The following is a 22,134-nucleotide window of genomic DNA, read 5'->3' on the forward strand; positions in this document are numbered from 1 at the left end:
ATTTCTCACTCTATCAAAAGAATGATTTCTTGAAATATCAATGTCCATATTATGCCTATCACTTGAAGAAACTGGATACTTCATGTGCATTTCAAAATGTCCAAGAGTTCAAGAGATGGTTCTGGCATTTTTATGGATTTCGACCAACCCATGAAAGATCGGTTCAGATCTTCAATCAATTGCGGAATCTACTTTGTATGGATGATCGAGATATCGCATGTCTTGATGATACATTCATCCTGGAAAATGCAATCCAGCAAATCGATTTCGCTTGGCACAAACTACCTGAACGACTACAAAATAATAAAAAATTGATTGGCTATCGAAGGTGTCGGGATCATTCTCTTTTTTATGAAGATATTCCTGATTGTCTTGCATATCCATTCAGAAAAGATTGCTCTAACTGTATTTTTTTAGGTTAAGATAAAAGACTAAAGTTTATCTAAGACTAAAATGTGTATTTTTAGGTTAAGAAAAAATACTATAGTTGATTACGTAAGACCAAAATGTATATTTTTGGTTAAGAAAAATATCTATAGTTTATTATACTATGTATTTGAGGTTATGTTACACTAAAATGTAGATTTTTTAGGTTAAGAAAAAAATACTACAGTTTATTATGTATTTGAGATTATATAAAAAAAAAAATATTTTAAGGTTATGTAAGACTTAAATGTATATTTTAGGTTATAAGTAATAAAAACAATATATATCAATATAAAAAAAGTTTATTCATTTATAAATGTAAGTTTTTTGATTAATACAGGTTCAATAATTATATTTAATTTATGAATTCTTTGTTTAAATCGTTCTCGATCTCTTGCTGCTTGTTCCCATTTGCTTTTTCTTGCTTGTTCGTGTGCAAATATCCAGACATACAAGTAATGTATGGTTGGCGTTGGATTAAATTGTAGAGTCTTCATATTAGTTTTCGTACGATGCTGCTTATGGGATTATACTTAACGATGCGATCATGTATAATGAGGCAATAAGCTGATGTCTGCGCAGGAAATTGATTTGCAGATTCAAATTCCAGGCGAATGTCCACGGGTCCAGATTTAATTGATTCGTTTTGTTTAGGGCAATCGATAACATACAGTGGCGCTTGTTCCAAAAATTTCTTCTTTGTCAGCAGTGGTTCAGGTTCTTCGTTGTAGTAGGAAATTTATATACATGTCATACAACAGAGCATATTGATTATTTGCAATGTTGAGATTCAAATTCCCATACGGATAGCTCTGAGAGTTCAAAAATAATTTCATGTCCCTGATGTTGCAGTGATCAAATTCACTGGCATTTTTAGTTGCATCATTTTTTCTTGCTGTTTGAAATCCAAGTATTACAAAACGTGGTTTCTCGAGCTGCGTAGAAGTTTTGACAGCCCAAATGTGCTTCGAAGTATTTGGTAATAGAGGATACTCGTACAGCTCCCAAGCACGGAAACTGATTGAGATAGCTGGATCACTTGTAATATAATTCAAAGCTTCAATTTTTTGTTTATCAGCCATAGTTACATATGGTACAATCGACTCGATTTTTTGCAGCGTAATTTTAACAGCTTCAGCATGAGCTCCAGCAGCAGGTGTGGCCACAATGTATGCATTCAAATCGGAATTTGATCTTATTAAAATTAATTCATGCTTTGCATTGATGACAACTTTATGGTAACCTTCAGCAAATCCAAGCAAAAGACTCAGTAGTATAGATACATCAAAGTAGCCATTATCATTGTGTAATTTGTTGACAGCTTTATCCATAATCCAGCCCGAATTTTCTAGTGTATTTTGTTGAGCAGGACTCAGTGATGTGCATCCTTTCATGAGACTTGTGATACCAACATTTTTGCTACGATCAATCTCAACACCATTGAGTTCGTAGCGTATTTCTTCAAACATATGACAAACTGTCATGTTGACCATGTGAGTAGTTGCACTTACAGCTGTACCATCAGACTTGGTGACTTTCCCGTATACATGTAATGTACTTTTACTCGGAAGTAGACACAAATCTTGATGTTGAACTGCAATTCTTATTTCATCGCTGTTGTTAAATGTTGATGAAGCATACGGTAGATGAGCATGCGCTTCATAGTGCGCAATTGACTCATCAAAAATTATTTGTCGTTCAATATTTAAGATTTCCGCCGCCGCCATGGTCGTGTACACGTCAAACAACAAAAATAAATTTTTATTTTCTTAATTTTCCACGTAATTTTAGTTCTAGGCTCTGTAGAAACTGAGCGTTCTGATGTGTTAACACCTTGTGAGGTACTTGGTGACTTATGTTGCTTGACCAAGCTGCTATCTTTTTATAGCCAGCACCACTTTTTGTCTCATACACGATACTCATTATTTTATAGACTTTATATGTAGTCTTATCGTTATCGTCTCACCTCTGAAATTAGCCAGTTTTCCGTTTTGATCTACAATTCTCAGTCTGAGATTATGTATTGCTTGTATGGCGATCGGTAGATAAATGATGTGTGATGGCAATTCAACAATCTTATATCCAGGTGGTACACTCAGGAAAAATTCATGAATAGTGTGAACTTTGTGTTCATTTATGTAAGCACCGGATGTGATGTTGCACTCAACTCTTAGAGCATTGAGTTTTAATATCTTTACTGGTGAATCTGAATTGCTTCTGATTTGAAAATCCCACTAGCTGACCAATAGAATCTTGGGGCGTATAATTTACAAATTGATCACATTTAATTTCACTTCTCAATTCATTGTTATTGGCTCTGATGCTGATGCTGAGTCTTCGTAATTTCTTTTGAATGTATTTTTCCATGTCAGTGATTTCGTAACTTCCTGTTGGTATTGTCAAGACTTTCTCTTCAACAGTTTCATATTTTTCAGCTTCTATATCATTTTCACTCACTGAGTCATTTATATTATTATTTTCCGGCACTGAGATATTGTCATCAAACTTTGTAATTATTGACGCATTTCTTTTAGCTCTTTTTTTCTTGACTATTTTCTTTATCTCATTAATGTTATTATCATCATCATTATTTTTATCCACAGGATAAGAGACATAGAATTTATTAGCACCCACATCTATATTGGGTATTGAATTAAATGTTAATAACTCTACAAGTCCCAGGACATAATTTTTAGTTGGTGATAATTCAATTGGAGGGAAGTAGTTGGCCTCCAACACGGATCTCGATCCTGTTAACGTTAATGTGAATGACTCAGCCATGACTGATGTGCTGTACACGAAGTCACACCAGTTTATAGTTGCCCGGTGAGAAATTTAAGACACAAATGTCCACATATAATTGTTCTAAGATTCTGATATCTTTTGTGATTATATTTGACGCTACCAACATCGAGATACTGCATAAGATCTTGCGGTGGTTGTAAATTACCAAAGCTATCAAAGTAAATAACTTTATCACTATTTTTCTTGTATGCTACCCAATGAGTACCAGGTCCATGTTTGTCATCAAGATTAATAATAGCTGATTCGTTTTTTCTCGGTCCAGTTTCAGGTAAATCGTTTCTCATGAAAACACCATGAAAGTTTGGAATTTTTAGAGCTTTAGCGTACTTCAGTAAGTCGATGTTTGTGAGTGCTCGATGCGGTAGCTCAACTTGTTTTTTGACTTGCATCCTCTGCCTACGAGATATGGTCTCAAATATAAGCCCATACCACGTCTGTAAGGTTTCAAGTATAAACCTTTTCCCACGGATATTTGCTCCATTTTCAAATTATGACGTTTGCTCTCCTCCAATCGATTTTTGGCGGCACTTGCATCATTTACAGCTTTTGCTATACCAGCAGCACCTCCAGCCAAAGCTCCTGTTGCACTTAAGCCGGCAAAAAGTGGTATCAAAAATGGTAATACACCACCAACTTTGGATGGAACTGGTAAGATTCGTGGCAGCCTGATATTTTTTTTTCCACCAGATTTTTTAACTGCCTGACGAGCACCCTTCAACGCTGTTTTGATTGGATCACCACCAGAAGTCATGGACTGTTTGGCTGCTGTGACAACTTGTCTTAGTGCTACTTGTTTCTTTACACTAGTCTTTCTCTTGCTAGTCTTTTTCTTGCCAGCCTTTCTCTTACTAGGCTTTCTCTTGCTAGCTGTTCTCTTCTTCTTCTTCAACCCCATACCAAATGTTTTTTTCATCTTCACGATTTTATTTACACTCCACGCAGCAGCTTTTTCACCAATACCAGCGTCTTTTGCCTGATAACGTTGCCACGCCTTCTCAGCAAGTATTTGATCAGCCTCGTGACGTGCAGGCAAATTTTCACGATTATATGAGTATGTGATATCGTGTTCTTTACACGCAGCGTCCAGTGGATTAATTCCAGGATCTCCACGAGCTAATCTCTTAGCTAGCTTTGTGCCTGGTCCACAGTACTGGTATCCAGGTATATGTAGTTCAAATGGCAGCTTATTAATTATACTGTTTACAAAACCTCTACCACTGGTATTCATACATCTGCTCTCCATAGTAGCAGCATCATGACCGATTAAAAATCCTCTAAAACCTGGTACTTATAGCTCGCTGAGTGAGTTGTTGTGGTAACTGCAAACTTTCAACACGGAGTTTAAAAGTCAAGCTGCCAAGTTACCAGTAATAAATTTTGATCAGATTATTCAAGGTACAGGAGTGAAAAAAATTAAAAGACACGGTGCTTTATTGCCAATCAGTGTACGCGCTATATTTTGTGGTCCATCAAATTGTGGAAAAACAAATGCTCTGCTGTCACTCATCATACACCCCAACGGCTTGAGATTCGATAATATTTATCTCTACTCAAAATCTCAAAATCAGCCAAAATTCAAATTTTTAGAATCACTACTTAAACCAATAGAAGGTATTGGATTCTTTACATTTAACGAGCACGAAGAAGTGTTGAAACCTGAAGATGCAAAACCACACTCATTGATGATATTTGATGATGTTGCTTGTGAAAAACAAGATCATATCAGAGCATATTTTTGCATGGGTCGACACAAAGATGTAGACAGTTTTTATCTCTGTCAGACTTACACACGTATCCCTAAACATTTGATACGTGACAATGCAAATTTTATAGTTCTTTTTCGACAAGATGAAATGAACTTGAAACATGTGTATGATGATCATGTAAATACTGACATGTCATACAATTTATTCAAAGATTTGTGTTCAGCATGTTGGAATGATGATGGTAAATATGGTTTTGTAATGATTGACAAAGACAGTGAGCTAAATAGTGGAAGATATAGAAAAGGATTTGACTGCTTTATTAGTATAAATTAAGTTGTGCTTGACGAATAGTCATCAGAGTTTAAGTGAACTCTAACATATCAACATGAAGACTGAGGAGCTTTCGAAGCAGAGAGATGTCTTACATCAGATATCTCAGGCAAGTGATGCTATCCGTCGGAAGCACAAAATGCTCAAGTTGGGTAAAGACACAGCTGAGAAGGCAATGGGTGAAATGTTTAAGCCTATTGTTATACCTCTGCAGAGTCTAGTCGAATCATCTAAACTTAAAATCAAGCAAGAATTCAAAGAAGAATTTAAAGATGATAATTCAGCGGTGATTAATGATACAGAACTTGATGATGATGCAAGTAAATACAACAGTATCATCTCTGAAGATAGAAGCGGGACTCTGGAAGAAACACAAATATCTCCTACTGCATCGAATACTCCCGCTAAGCCAATAAGTGGTGAAATAAAATCTTATTTAGCTAAAGTATATAAAAAAAGTAAAGATATAGATATGAGATATGGTGTACGTCGACGTTATAATGATTTTTATATTGGTGATTCTGAAATAACTTTTGATGATGATGATAATGAAATCAATATAAAAAATTAAAATTACTCTGTGACTCTTGGTTTATTGGAATTATTATTTGAAAAATCGCCGGATGATTCAAAAGTCACGCAGAATGATAAAAATGAATATCTCGAAATTTAAAAAATGACAAATACTCATAGAAAAAATTATAAACCAGATGGTAGTTTTTATGAAGATTTGACAATCGAGTATAATAATTATATTGCCGATTTTCTCGCTAAAAATGCAAACTTATCAAGAGGTAGAGGATTACCTGATTTTATGATTGCGAAAAAGAAAAAATCACGTATGGATTATGTCTAATGGGATGGTCCAAATGAACTAGTTGACCGTCTGCGTTTACTCATGGCATCTCAAGCAGCTGGAAATCCAAGTTATACCAATGAAATCATATCAATTATCGAAGAGCTACGAGAAGCGGGGATTATTTATGTCATTTACTTGCTGACTGTTGAAGTGAAAAGAGCAAAAAAAATCTGGGCATCGGTTGGCCCTGAACGCCAGCCCTTAAACTTCCCGCTGTTTTCGAACTCCAAGAGCTCGAAAACATTAGTATAAATACATTTTCGAGCTCGAAAAAACCTTTGTTTCTCTTTTCTTATGAGCTTTTCAAGCTCAAAAGGGTTACGGTTTATGTTAAAGTTTGAAAATTTAGAATCCAAAATAATGAATGCATGAGCGTTTTTTGTATATTTATTTACAATTATGTTCAATAATTAGCTCAAAAATAAGTATTTACGTGATACGTTGTATCTACATCGTGTAAGTTGATCGTGATACTCGCGAACATGACGATTTTTAAGCAATCACTTTCAATGACTTATATAAAGAAGAACATATTAGTTTTGAGTAATTATGTTCGGTAATTATGATGTTTTTTAATGAAAAAAAAAGATATAGATTTTACATTCATTATTCCGTCAACAATATCTCTCGAACGGATTAGCTGATTGGGACGTTCTTGGGAGCAATCGAATGCTTTTATTGAGTTCTAGAGCTGATCAGATTTTGGAATTGATCGATTTGATAGTTTCCGAAATATTCACGAAAAACGAAAAAAAAAGATTTTTTTCTATGCTTTCGTCGACGATATCTCTTGAACGGATTAACCGACTGGGACGGTTGAGGTGGCAATAGAATGCTTACATCGAGTTCTAGAGCTCATTAGATTTTGGAATTAATTGATTCGATAGATTCCGAAATATCCACGAAAAACGAAAAAAAACGATTTTTTTCCATTCTTTCGTCGACGATATCTCTTGATCGGATTATCCGATTGAGACGGTTGAGGTGGCAATCGGCGCGTTTTATTACGGTTTAGAGCTGATGAAATTTTGGGAATGATTGGTTTAGTCGTTTCGACGATATTTGCAAAAAACCGTTTTCTACTGTTTCTTTCGTCGACGATATCGCACACACACACACACACACACACACACACACACACACACACACACACACACACACACACACACACACACACACACACACACACACACACACACACACACACACACACACACACACACACACACACACACACACACACACACGCACACACACACACACACACACACACACACACACACACACACACACGCACACACACACACACACACACATACAGACATCGCTCTGAAAATGTCAGAATAGCATCCTAGCACCTTCAAATGTCGACATATGATGAAAACCCGGTTTTTGAAAATCGGGGTGAAACCAATAATTTCCCGAATTTTTTGAAAATCGTCGATTTTCTCAGCGGGAAGTTAAAAAATGAGTATCGATATATTTGGACGTTCACTACCAACTGGTGCTGTAATCAGTGGACCACCAGGACTACCTGGACGAGGATTTCAAGTAACTGTTGACGGACAGTATGATGTTGAGAGCAAGAGACTGTGTCATGTTGGCAAACCTGCTGAAGATAGCGATGCAGCAACTGTAAAATTCACACGTGATCTTGTGCATCACGAGCTGTCTTTAATGTATGACAGTATAAGGAATGATCAGTCTGAGATCATTTCGCATTTACACTCTCAAGTGGTAACACTCGACTCTGCTGTAAAGCTATTAAAAAAAGAAAATCAAGAACTAAAAGTTAAAATTAAACGTATATAGTTACGAAAAGACTCAATCAGTAGAAATACACAGCGAATAAAAGAATCGGAAGCTAGAATTTTTGTCGACAATGGAGGACAAGAAATCAGTAATAGCGTATGAGCTGCACAGACCAGCACGCAGAAATTATCAACGACGCCATGTTGACATACGAGCACTTGATGAAACTTGGCAAGCTGACTTAGTTGAAATGATTCCTTATGCAACAGTAAACAAAGGAAACAAATATCTGCTAACTGTCATAGATATTTTTTTAAAGTATGCTTGGGCTGTACCGATTAAGAGTAAAAGTGGCAGTGATGTCACCATTGCAATGAAATCTATATTTCAACTAGGACGTGTTCCAAAAAATCTGCACGGTGACCAAGGCAAAGAATTTTATAATAAAGAATTTCAAGAACTTATGCAACGTAAAAACATCAACATGTACTCAACATTCAGCAACTTGAAGGCATCCATATGTGAACGATTTAACAGGACACTAAAAAATAAAATGTGGCGTGAATTCTCTGCACGTGGTACCTATAAATGGATTGATATACTCGAAAACTTATTGGATACTTACAATAATACCAAACACCGAACAATTAAAATGAAACCTGCTGATGTAACTGCTGCTAATGAAAAAGAACTACTGGAAAAAATATACAAACCTCTTCAAGCTCAGCAACAAGCACGAAAAAATAAATTCAAAGTCGGAGACAAAGTTCGAATCAGCAAGTACAAACATGTGTTTGAGAAAGGTTACATATCCAACTGGACGACTGAAATTTTTACAATCAAGACAGTGCAGAAAACAAATCCAACAACGTATAAGCTCGTAGACTATCAAGATAAGCCAATTGAAGGTGGATTTTATGCAGAGGAACTCAGCAAAGTCAAATATCCAGATGTATATCTAGTGGAGAAAATCATAAAAAAGCGCGGAAATAAATTGTACGTAAAGTGGCTTGGCTTCGATAGCTCCCACAACAGCTAGATTGAAAAATCTGATCTGTAAATAAACTTATAAAATACCCTTATATCTATAAATAAAAAACAATTTTGTGCTGTGCTACTGTTGTCACGTCATGTTTTGAACTTTTAATTAAGTACTGTTTTTTTGTCAAGTTAATGTGATCGTGAAGACATCTATCGAAACCATCAAACGTGATAGTTCGCAACTTCGGACCTTTGATTCCCTTTGCTCGTTTTTTCGTTTCATCATCATTTAAAATTTTGTACGCATATAGCTTGGCCCTAAGTCCGTTGAAATGAGTCATAATTCTGCCATTATTCACATCTTTCCTCAGACCTGGGACCTTCTTGTTGGCAAGCGGCATATTGTACGAGTTTTGAGGCGGGTAGTCCGACGTATCAAATTTTGAATTATGACGTTTCATGATTTCGTAGATGTCTGGTATTGTGAAGTGGTAAATTAAACTGTCAGTGTCCGTGTACATCAACTTAGATTGTTGATTTGTCAAGTTCTGTTTGACATAGTTATAGTGGGAATCATCAGTCACACAGAGTGGTACATAATTTAGTAGACTTGCTACCTGGGGGTAAAAAAGTGCTCAGGGCACAATGGTAAATCTTTGTGTAGCTCATGTAGCTCCTGATGATAGTGCAAGTCTACTTCTAAAATATATCCTACATTGTCATTGGTATTTACAAAGTTATTTCCATTATTTAAATCATTTTCATTTACCCACTCAAATGAGCCTTTAGGTAGTGGCATACTCATTGCCGCGCCATACAAATTATTGACGTCAAAATACATCAAGTATGACTCGGGTTTGTCAACATCAAATTCACTACCCATGTACCGATTGTTGGCCTTCGCAGACCTATTAGTACCCTCGCAGATTTGAATCACGGTGGAAAAACCGTAGAAGTGTAAACACCGTGGATCCACCGTGGTTATACGGTGGCTTTGTGCTATTTCACCATCGTGGTTCCACGGTGTATCCACCGCGTAATCACAGTGGAAACACCGTGTATACACAGTGGTCAGGCCACCGTGGAATCACGGTGGATACACCGCGTAATCACAGTGGTGAAATGGAACAAACCCACCGTGTTTCCACCGTGATTCAAATCTGCGAGGGTACACTGAGACACTCCACCGTATACCTTTCTCAATGAAAAGCACCATTTCGGGGTCAGTCAACAGTTCAAGTTCCACATTGGTGTATTTCAGCATTGCATCAAAAGCTAATCCAGGCGCTGTATAATAGTGTAGCGAATCTAAGTTATAATTATTTAAACAACTTTGTCTGAAATTTTCAAATACATCGGCGAGGAGTAGTACATCAGTCTTCAGATACAGATCAGAGTACTCACCCAATGTACTGATATTAAATTTATTCCAGACAAGTTGAGCAAATGCATAATTATCGTCATTTATACCATTATTAGATAATTTTGAAAAAAATGAGTTTTGATCGGGCAACTGTTTGTCATTAAGCTTATCAATATTTGTAATGTATTCATACGGGAATACACCTTTGCGAGTAATTAATTGAAATTTTTCCGGATCTGGGTAATGAAGTTTGGTGATTTGTTTATTGTCATCATCAAGATAAGATGCTAATTTTTCTAAACTTGATGCCATGAATCTAAATGAATCTATAAAGCGTAAAGATACGGATATATTATTAATGGACTTTGTAAATGAGATATATCGCTCTTTATTAATTGGCAATAATGTAACTTTACCATCAAAAACTGTTGCTAACGATTTAATTAAAAAATGATAATCATACCCAGATAAATTGTGAAATACTACCGGTATTACATGAGATTTCGGATGATTTAAATTGCATGAAATGTATGCCGGTCCACGATAGTTACAGTGGATCTGCCGAAATAGTCTTAAAATAATCAATTGTCTCAACACACACCTGATAGCACCTCTGGCAATGTTCTTCATTCACTGACTCTAACTGTAAATCATTGTATGATTGTGCAACAGAATTCACCAAACCGTGAAGTGCATCAACTAATCGCGCCATTTTTTAAATAATGTTTTTTTTATCAATAGTTCACAAAAAAAAATCGGTCTGTCAGTTGACCCTGCGGGCCAGCCCCAAAACTTCCCGCTGTTTTCGAGCTCAAGAACCTCGAAAACATTATTGTGAATACATTTTCGAGCTCTTCGAGCTCAAAAATACTTTTGTTTGCCGTTCTTTTCGAAAAAAATAGTTTTTAACCATTTTTTCTCCAACGATATCTCTCAAATGAATATACCGATTGAGACGGTTGAGGTGACAATCGACGCGTTTTATCAAGTTCTAAGGCTGATCGAATTTTGAATCCGATTTATCAAGTCGTTTTTGAGATATTTAAAAAAAACTAAAAAAAAAATTTTTTTTCAATTCTTTCGACAATGATTTCTCTCGAACGAATCAACCGATTTTGATGGTTGAGGTGGCATTCGACGCGGCTTATAAAGCTCTAGGGCCCAGTCTATTTCGGAATCAATCCATCGAGCACATTAAAAGTTATCCAAAAAAAAACATTTTTGAAAAAATTTCATTTTTGGAATATCTCTGAACGAGCTCTACCAATCAAGCTCAATTTTCTTACAGCTTCAAGATATTGACAAGCCGCGTCGAATGACACCTTAAAGTTCAAAATCGGTTCATCCGTTCAAAAGATACAGGTATTTACATACGTACGTACATACATACATACATACGCTCGGACATCATCGTGAAATTAGTCAGAATAGCTTCCTAGGACCTCAAAACGTCGACATCTGGTGAAAATTCGATTTTCGTAAGTCGGACCGAAACCAATAACTTCCCGAATTTATGAAAATTTACAATTTTCTTGGCGGGAAGTTAAAAAATCGTGTCTTTTGCACTAAAAAAAAAAAAAAATTAATGAGTGTCAGTTGTACAAAAATTAAAAACTAATGAGTGTCAGTTGCACAAAAATTAAAAACTAATAAGTGTCAGTTGCACTAAAAAATAATGTGTATGCACTTCACTTAAACTAAAAATTGTTTATAATTTTTCGTAAAAAACCGTAGAGAACTTCACAGAGAACTTTAACACAGTAAACGTCAGAGAATATTTGAGCAGAGATTCGTACTTCATTCAGAGACTCGTACTTCTTTTTTGTGGAGTATGCTCTCGCGCGTCGCTTTTATAGGTGGGAGACGGCTCATCAACTGCGCAGTAGAAAGTTCCAGAACAACCTGTGACGTCATAAATGACGCCGTAAAAAATAGATGTTGCCCCAAAAGTACCAACATTACCAAACAAAAAGTAGTGAAATCCTCTAGAATAACGTGTCAACATAACCTAAAATGCTAGATGGCGCGACAAATGGTATGACGTCACCTACTACGCAGTTAGAAACTCAAACAAAGAAAACAAGTTTTTTCCTGCACATGGATGAGTCATCAGTTTAAAAATAGATCTTCTGGAACTTTCTACTACGTAGTTACAAAATTAAACAAAGAAAACAAGTTTATTCCTGCACACGGATGAGTCATCAGTTTAAAAATAGATCTTCTGGAACTTTCTATTACGTAGTTACAAGATCAAACAAAGAAAACAAGTTTATTCCTGCAGATGAATGAGTCATCAGTCTAGAAATAAATTTTCTAGAACTTTCTACTGCGCAGTTTTAAAATTAACCAATGAAATTCAAATATAATTAATTTAAAAAATAGTGTGGTGGGGGATAATAACAAATAGCTGTGCTGAATTTTTCTATTATTCAGTGATTCATTGTCTGTTGTCGAGATATAAGCTATCAAAATGGAAATGATAATAGATGTGCAAGGATTTAAAGGCTCACACAATCAGTTTATTGTAAAAGAACTTGCTTCAATTACAGTCCAACATAAAATTGATGGTGTTGAAGAAATGTCATGTACGTTATTCAAACCACCTTGTGATTGGACATTATTATCAAATCGGTGTCAACGCTTAAATACCTGGGTAACATATAATCATCATGGAATTACCTGGGATGCTGGAAAAACGCAATATTTAAAGCTAAAAGAGACAATTGATCATGTCACTTATAATTACAGATTTATTTATGTAAAAGGTTTTGAGAAAAAATTATGGATCCAAGATTTAATTGGAAGTGAAAAAATTGTAATTGATTTAAATGATTTCAAGGTTCCCGCGTTGAAAAATATAAAATTATTGAATAATTATTTTTGTGAATATCACTGTAAATTGTACAACAATCATTACTTGTGTGCTCTGAAAAATGTAATTTTAAAAAATTGAATTTTTAAGTAATTAATAAAATTGAACTTAATGTACTTCTACTTTTTCTCTCTATTCTTTTTCACCCTTTTCTTTTTATTTTTAAAGATACACTGAGAAAAAAAATTACTATTAACAAGAACATTTTCTTGAGACAAACTATTATATTCTTGAAAATTTTCAAGAATATATATTTTTTCATTCACAACTTCGAATGTTTTATTGAATGAGTATTCAATTTACATAAATTGTCTTAATTTATCGATAATTCATGTTAACTTTAAAGCAGACTTTAAATTACTTGCGACAAGAAATGATTAATTTTTTGATAACATTTAACTATGTTGTTTAAAAATTTTTTTTTCTGAAATAAAATTTGAATTATTTAATCCAAAACAAGAATGACTCAATTAAATGCAAATATTTTTATTATCATTCATGATAAATTATAAGTAATACACATAATATTTATATTAAGAATAAATTATATTTGTCCAATCTTCTGTTAAATTATCAAAATCATTCGTTTAACAGACATAATCTCAAACATATTTACTTATAAAAAAAAGTGTTACCTATATAATAACTTTTTTTTCAATCAACAGATTATGCTTATATGAAAAAAGTTGATTATTTGCATTGAGTAAACCCTTTTTTTTTTTTGTATACTTTCATTGAATTGATTCACATGATGGTTATTTTCGTTTTATAATGAAGCTTATTTTATTAAAAACAAGTAGTATTGCTACGATTATTTTCTTACCTGTCTTTAACATATTTTTTTTTTTTGCAAAAAGGTATGTTTTTCGTTAGAAGGTAATTAATTTCTGTCGATTATTGTCACAGATTCTTTAAAAAAAACTTAAGTTTCTCGAAACTGAAAAATTACTCTCTCAATTTTAATATTTTGTCATCTATAAATAATATATTCTTGTCAGAAGAAAATTATAAGATTTCTTAAGAATTTATGTTGTATGAACGCATCATTCAATTTCTATACAGAGCTCTTTTGTAATCATTTACAATAGTCAATATTTACTGACAAAGGTAGTTTAATCCAAATCAAAATACTATTATGCTGTCGATTAATATTTTATTATTCGCTCAAATTTCATGGTTTTAAATTGTATAGTTGTAATGCTTACTTCTAAGATTTCTTATTTTTAGATATTCTGAAAAATTTAAAATCAATGAAATCTCAAATAAGAATGAATTCATCATAGTTAATAAAAGAATAAAAATGGTTCGTTGAAAGGTTAATTGTTTATCGTTAATGTTATAAAATCGTAGATCCAGATAATTTTATTTCTTTACAAAAAAAAAATTAGTTAAAATTGTTCATTCAAAAGATGTTACAATTATTCGATAAATTAGAGTTAAATGAATTTTTTCTATTTTGAATTACTTAACATTTGGAGTGAAAACTGTTAGTGAATGTGTGGTAATACTATTCATTCATATTAGTCAAAATTTATTATAGTTATATCCTTAATTACTTGAGCGAAGAAATGCTGTATTTTGTACAGTTTAACTTAAATTTAAAAATGAAAATTATAAATGTATTATTATCAGTAAGAACGTTTGAGCAAAGCAAAAGAATTTTGTAGCGAAATTTTTAGAGTTTAAAGTATCGGTATTTTTAATGTTCATGATAATATGATTTTTTTTATTGAATAAAAATTAAGTTTAATCATTTTTTGATTTTCTTAAGCGAAAAAATGCTGACCTTTCATGATTTAATTGAACTTTCTAATTATATATTACAATTATAGTCCTTTCAGTAAAATAGCTTAATGCAATGCAACAAATGTTGAATATTAAATTTTTAGCATTTTATACAAACGTTTTTATTATGCTAAGTACAATAACTTTTTTTTATTTTAATAAAGATTGAATTGAATCAATTCTGGATTTTCTTGAGCGAAGAAATGCCAGACACCTCAAAATATTAACTCAACTTAGTATGAGAATTTTCATTATGTTAATTAAAATACAATTTTTTTCATTAACTAAAGGCAAGGTCTAATAATTCTTCCAATATCTTGAGTCAAAAAATTCTGGACGTTCTACGATTTCGTTGAATTTTCTATTAATGTATTAAACGTATAGTTTAATAAGTAGAAAAGGCTTAACCAATACGCAGAATTTTAATATAAAATTTATAGCGTTTCCAATAACCATTTTTATTATATTCATTACAATATCATTTTTTTAATAAAATGAAGACTCATTCAAATCAATTCTTGAATTTCTTAAGTCAAGAAATGCTGGATTTACCATAATGTTATTGAACTTTCTAATTATATATAATAAGTGTAGTCTAATCAGTAAAAAAGGCCTAAGCAATGCGAAAAATATTTATATTGGAATTTTTAGCATTCGATAGAAACTATTTTATTATGTTATTTATAATATTATTTTTCGAATTAAATATAGATTAAATTAAATAATTTCTTGAATTTCTTGCACGAAGAAGCGCTGTACTTACCATGATTTTATTGAACTTTCAAATTATATATAATAAGTGCATCTTAATCAGTAGACAAAGCTTAAACAATGCGCAAAACTTCAATATTAAAATTTTTCAAAATTAATATAAGTATTTTTATTATGTTCATTATAATATCTCTGTTCTTATTAAATAAAAATGAAGTTTGATAATTACTTGAATTTTTTGAGGGAAAATAATGGTGAACTTACCATGAATTTATTCAAGTTTTTAATTACATATATTAAGTATAGTCTAATCAGTAGAAAAATTTAACTTAATGCGAAAAATTTTTAATGTAAAATTTTTAGCTTTTCATGCAAACATTTTTATCCTGTTCATTGCAGTATCATTTTTTGGTTAAATCATAAATGAGTTTTGATTTAACCAAGAAATTCAAGAAATGATATAAATATCATTTCTTGAATTTCTTGAGTCAAGAAATGCTAAACTTACCATCATTTTATTGAACTTTCTAATTATATATAATATGTGTAGTCTAATCAGTAGGAAGGCTTAGAGCAATGCGAAAAAATTTTATTGTAAATTTTCTAGTATCTACAATAAATACTCTTATTATATCCACTAAAATATTATTTTTTTGATTAATTAAAGACTAATTTAAATCATTTCTTGTAATTCTTGTATGAAGAAATGCTAGAATTCTTACAATTTTATTGAACTTTTTAAGTATCAATTATAAGTGTAGCCTATTCTTTCGAAAAATTTTAAGCGATGCTCAAAATTTGTATTGCAAAATTTTTTACATTTAAAGCAATTATTTTCATCATATTCATCATAATATTAATTTTGGAGCGAAGAAATTCTGGATTTCTTATACACTAAGAAAAAAAAAGACTTTTAGAAAAAAAAAGTAGACTATTTCAGTTCAATGACGAGACGACCAAGAAATATCAAGTAATCGTCATGGAATCTCCGACAGAATCCAGTAGAGTAACTGGAGACTGAATTCAGAAGAAATTTCAAAGCAGAGTTCAACTAGTGGACCAAATTTAAAGTTCAAGAAGACAATGGAAATCTAAAGTCAGTCTACATGAGCCACAGGAGCAAAAACGTTTAATTCTACTTATGGTTAAAGAACTGATAAGATTATTCTTATTTATAGAAAATTTATCTTAATATTTGATAACATTAGCAATGTGAAATAGTAATAAATTTCAAATTAAACAGAATACAAACATGACAACAAATCAAAGTTATTACACATATTATAGTAACGAAGAAATCATTAAAACATCACCATTTTAAGTGTCGTCTTGTCTCTGATCTCTATTAAGAATTGAGTTCTTCTTTAATAGATTCAGTAATTTTTCAATGTACGGGATTCGGGCGGCATTGGGAATTTCAAGGTGATATATTCCTTCCTGGATAAGTGTCCAGATGTGTAAACTTGGAGGTGGATAGTCAGCATTTAGTATGTGAAAAAGCTTGAAACAAATATCTATTGCTTTTATCGCCGATGAAACTGAATAAAAATAACTGTCAACGGAAACGTAAATTTCGCTTATCTTTCCCGGAGAAATAGATCCAATAGCAACAATGTGAGGTTGAACAGGTTGATTTTTGGCCGACTTTTTAATTTCCTCTTGTTTTTTTTTTAATTCGCTAGCATCCTGAAACGATTATATAAATCCAATAAAATTTCCTACCAAGGTAAACAAATTCATGCCAATAGTATTAAATTCTTAATCATTGAATTCATACACGGATGGATTTTAATAAGACTGTCTATGATGCAAAACTTTGATTTGTAAGAATTTAAAATGCTAATATAATTTTTGAGTGTTGAAGTAATTAGTTTTATAGTTTGGTGATTAGAATTAATAATTATTTCTTTTTAATTATTTATAATTATTTTGGTGAATAATTTTAATCTTAAATGGTAAAATTAATCATATTGATAATGATTTGTGAGCTTTATGATACGACTGAATAAGCCTTTGATTCTGATTGTTTATTTGATCGTATCTAGTTCTTCTATTAAGTTCAACTGACATATTTATAAAATAAGTTAGGAATTTTTACTATTAAATATTCCCTGTGTATGCAACATGAATCCGCAAAAAATTTAATGATTGTACGTACTTTAACGAGGACCACCAGGCTGTCTTTAGCTCCTGTCACAGTACATCTTTTATTATTTAAGCTAGGACTATCATTCTTGTATCTATTTTTTGGAGCAACGAGATTAGGTAGCAATAGCAATTGAGAAATGACACGTAAATCTGTTTAATAAAAAATAAAATGATAGTAAAGACAAAAAAAATTTTCTGATAAATATCTCAAAGAATAAACTATGACATGTGAATCGTTAGTTTTCAGAAAAATCACGACTAGTTTTTTTTTGCTTTGAGCTGGCTCTGAAAATAATAAAGAAAATACTAACTTTCAGAGGTACTCTCCAAATCACTTAAGTCTCGTAATGTTTTCCCATTGTCACACATTGGCGGATGGTATTTCAAAATTGTTTCAACGAACTTGGACCATTTTTCGCTATCTAACTGATTACAATCGTACAAATTTTCAAAGTCAATATCAATGAGTCTTGGTGCTAATTTTTCATCAGTTAATTGTGGCCATTGGGTAAAAATATTAGTCAGCATAGAGAAGTTATTGCCCATTATCCATTTATTACGATATTTCGATGTTGCATCCCAGTGAACCAAAAGTTCATCTTTTGGACTATCATTTTCTGATAACCATTTAACGCTTCTCTGAATATCAATGGATTGATCTACACACCAAGGCAATATCAATGATAAAATAATTTTTACAATAAGCTATGAATAAATAAAAACAAATCGAATGATGGTTAATCTTGCAAGCTATCCTTAAAACTCGCTACTATTTTTGAGCTCAAAGCGTTCGAAAACATACTAGGTACGAAATTATGAAATTCTTCGAATTAGAAGAGCTCAATAATTTCGTAATAGGTAGACTTTCAAGCGCATTGAGCTCAAAAATAAGAGAAAGTTAACTTAACATTAATATTAAGTACTCCTTAATTACGATTTTCTATTTCCCATTTAAATAACATGGGAAAAAAAGTTTTGAGTTTGGAATTTTATATCTTGGTAATGCCGTATTGTACAAATAAGCCCAGGATATAATTTTGTAGGAAATTTGAAGCTCTACAAAAAAGTAGTCTTGTAATTTTTTGATAAACCCATCTGTTCAAAAGTTATTTGAGCTTGAAGTCAAATTTAGAGTAAATTTCGAAATCTTTTTACTTTCCCCGCGAAACTATCAGACTTATCACAAAATGTCATAGAACTTTTTTTGTAGACAATTTTATTTTCTACAAATTATCTCTGATAAAGTTTTTTGAAATTCCGCATTGTTTTCTAGTTATTACCATTCTCATGTCAAGATCTTAAAAAAAATAGTGTTTGGATCGATTTAAAGATCTTGACATTAGGATGGTAATAACTAGAAAATGATGCGGAATTTTAAACAACTTTATTAAAGATAATTTGTAGGAAATAAAATTATCTACAAAAAAGATCCTATGACATTTTGCGATAAGTCTGATAGTTTCGCGGGGAAAGTATAAAGAACTCGAAACTCACTATAAATTTGACTTCAAGCTTAAATAACTTTTGAACAAATGGATTTATCAAAAAATCATAAGAGTACTTTTTTGTAGAGTGTCAAATTTTATACACAAGCATATCCTGGGCTCATTTGTACAATACGGCATTACAGAGATATCAAATTCCATATTCCAAATTTTTTTTTCCCGTATTATTTAGATGGGAAATAGAAAATCGCAATCAGGGAGTACTTAATATTAATGTTAAGGGCTCAAATTTTAACTGGCGTCTTCTTTTATCCTACTGAAAATTTTTTGTGTGTGTTCTTGATAAAAAAAAATAGTTATTTTTTTTTAATCGGTCTAGTGCATACCTGTAAATCTTGGAACTTTTTCCGATGAATTTGATGACGACATTTTTCGTTTTTTAGTTACTCCACTAAGTTTTCGACTTGCACTTAAAACATTTTTGAATTTATCAGAGAATTTACCCTTTGGCGGAATCGATTGACCTGTTTTTGAATCTTGTTTTTTTATTGGAGCGGTAAAATAAGTTAATGAAGTTTCCTGAGTGAAAATTTTAGTTATATTTTCAGCCAGTGTTGCAAAATGGGAATGTTCCCATCTAATAAAAGACAGAATGAAAATTTTGAATAAATAAATATCATTAAATAACTTTTTACATAATAATCTACATACTATAAAGGTTCCTCACGGAAATAATGTAATATACATTGAATAGACAGATAATCTAGTTCATGTGGTCAGAAAATTAACAGAAAAAATTTTTCTTAACCCGTAAAACGTAAAAAAAAAGACTAAAAATTTGAACAATTTTTTTTCGCGGTACTCTTCAGATGGCGTGGAAACTGGGGCTCTTAAAATTTTTTTGTCTGAAAATCCGAAAACTAGTCTTGAAGCTTCAAAACGTTTTTTTTTTTTTTTTTTTCAAACTCTCGATACCACCTTTTTTCACTGAGATAGAACCCATAAAAAATCACTAAAAATTTTAGATTTTTTTTGCTTTTTTAATTTTTTTGAATAGTGTATATTTTTTTCCGTGAGGGATAGTTAATGGAATGAAGAAAAAATCTATTAATTTATGATTTATACTTTACTTATTGTGGATTAAAAGTAGTTGATTTACGATTACATCCACTACCGCATCACTCTGTTGATTAGTTAAAACTTTTTCTTTGCAAACCTGTAGAATCATTTTCGTACTGTAATTTGTACATAAGTACTTTTCTAATTCTGTAGGAGTAATTTTTAAAAACAATGCACTTTTGAGTGCATATGAGTTCATTCTGGATATACTTATTTCAGGCTCAGGAACATTATCGCTCTGTGTAATAAATTTTTAGTGTCAGGGAAAGTAAATAAAATAAAAATTTTTTAAATAAGAAAAATTAATAACAAAAAGTTTTGAAAAGTTCCAATATATATGGAACTGATTATTAAAGAAAGAAAACAGTACAGTATTTTCCTTATGAAATTCTACACTAACATTTAAATGAATTTATATTAATTTATATTAAACTGTTAAACAGTAAGTGTGTGTGTGTGTGTGTGTGTGTGTGTGTGTGTGTGTGTGTGTGTGTGTGTGTGTGTGTGTGTGTGTGTGTGCGAGTGTGTGTGTGTGTGCATGCGGGTGTCTGTGGGCGCGTGTCTGTGGATGTGTGTGCGTGTGTGTGTGTGTGTGTGCATGCGGGTGTCTGTGGGCGCGTGTCTGTGGATGTGTGTGCGTGTGTGCGAGTGTAATTCTACACTGAAAAAAAAATACTGTTTTCAAGTATCTGCGTGTTTGAATCCTCCCGAGAAAATAACTGACACATATTATATAGAACCCTCTGTAAAATAGTAAAAAAAATGTATATTTATCTTATACCTTGTCCGTTTCCTCGGTTGATTTGCTTTGACTTTGTATTTCATTTAAATGCCGTAAGCCATTAGTCACAATTGAGACCGATTGTCGAAAATTTGCTGTTTAAATTATAAACATTAGTTGAAAAATTGAAAAAATTTAAATAAATGTGAATTAGGAGAAACCATTTACTATCTAATATAAAGTTCTTTAAATATTTTGTCGCACATTTTCAGGTCGAATAATATTTATTATTATTTTAATTAGATTAAATTAATAAATGTAAAACATTGATTAATATATTAAATAAAAAACTTACAAGTTTCTTCGGGATCAGAGTCATCATTACTTAAAGAAAAATCGGCCATCGTCGATCAAAAATCCTTTAATTTTTTTTTTTTTTAACAAACGAAAATAATTCGTGTAAAATAATTCGTATAAAAATTTTTATTGCTATTAATATTAATTCAGAGCTGTAAATAACAGACAAAGATAGAATTATACACGATCGTTATTTTTTATTTTTTTTTTTTCATAATAAAAACAAGTGACAATTCTAGCTTCTTATGATAAAAATAATTGAAACGGTAATTTCACACAAGTTATGTTACTCTTATAATCCTCTTTTAAAAAGTTGATGACCGGATGTCGTATCGTTTTACGTCACTTCTGTGACTATTTTATTCGGTTGTCGATTGGTCGACTGAGATAGTGGCGGGATTTTTGAAAGAATGAAGGCGAGCGAAGCGAGCATGTTGTGTCTAGTATAAGTAAAAAGTGCAGAGCAAGAAAGTTTTTTAGGAAAACAAAAGTTGTTTTATAGCAAAAAGAAATCTTCTTGAGACAAGAAAATTTCCTTGGCTCAAGAAGATTTTATTTGGTCTACGATAATTTGGCTTTTTCTAAATATTTTCATCACTACAATGTAAAAAATTCGCAGAGTGAATGCGGATTAAATCCGGAGTGAATGCGGAGTGAATTAATTTTTAATTATTCACTCCCCTCTGGGTGAAATTCACTACGCAGGGGAGTTTCGCGGAGTATATAATTTTTTATTAATTTATTCCCTCCGGAG

General features: G+C 32.0%; 1 protein-coding gene across 1 annotated transcript; it reads right to left on the minus strand.

Annotated features, from left to right (window-relative positions):
* Window positions 1-1,139: 1,139 nt before the first annotated feature.
* LOC130673405 (uncharacterized) lies at window positions 1,140-2,153 on the minus strand. Its single transcript, XM_057478391.1, has one exon. The coding sequence runs from the start codon at window positions 2,151-2,153 to the stop codon at window positions 1,140-1,142; it is 1,014 nt and encodes a 337-aa protein (XP_057334374.1).
* Window positions 2,154-22,134: the final 19,981 nt, after the last annotated feature.

Source organism: Microplitis mediator, chromosome 8 (genome assembly GCF_029852145.1).
Source record: "Microplitis mediator isolate UGA2020A chromosome 8, iyMicMedi2.1, whole genome shotgun sequence".
Classification (NCBI taxonomy): Eukaryota; Metazoa; Arthropoda; class Insecta; order Hymenoptera; family Braconidae; genus Microplitis; species Microplitis mediator.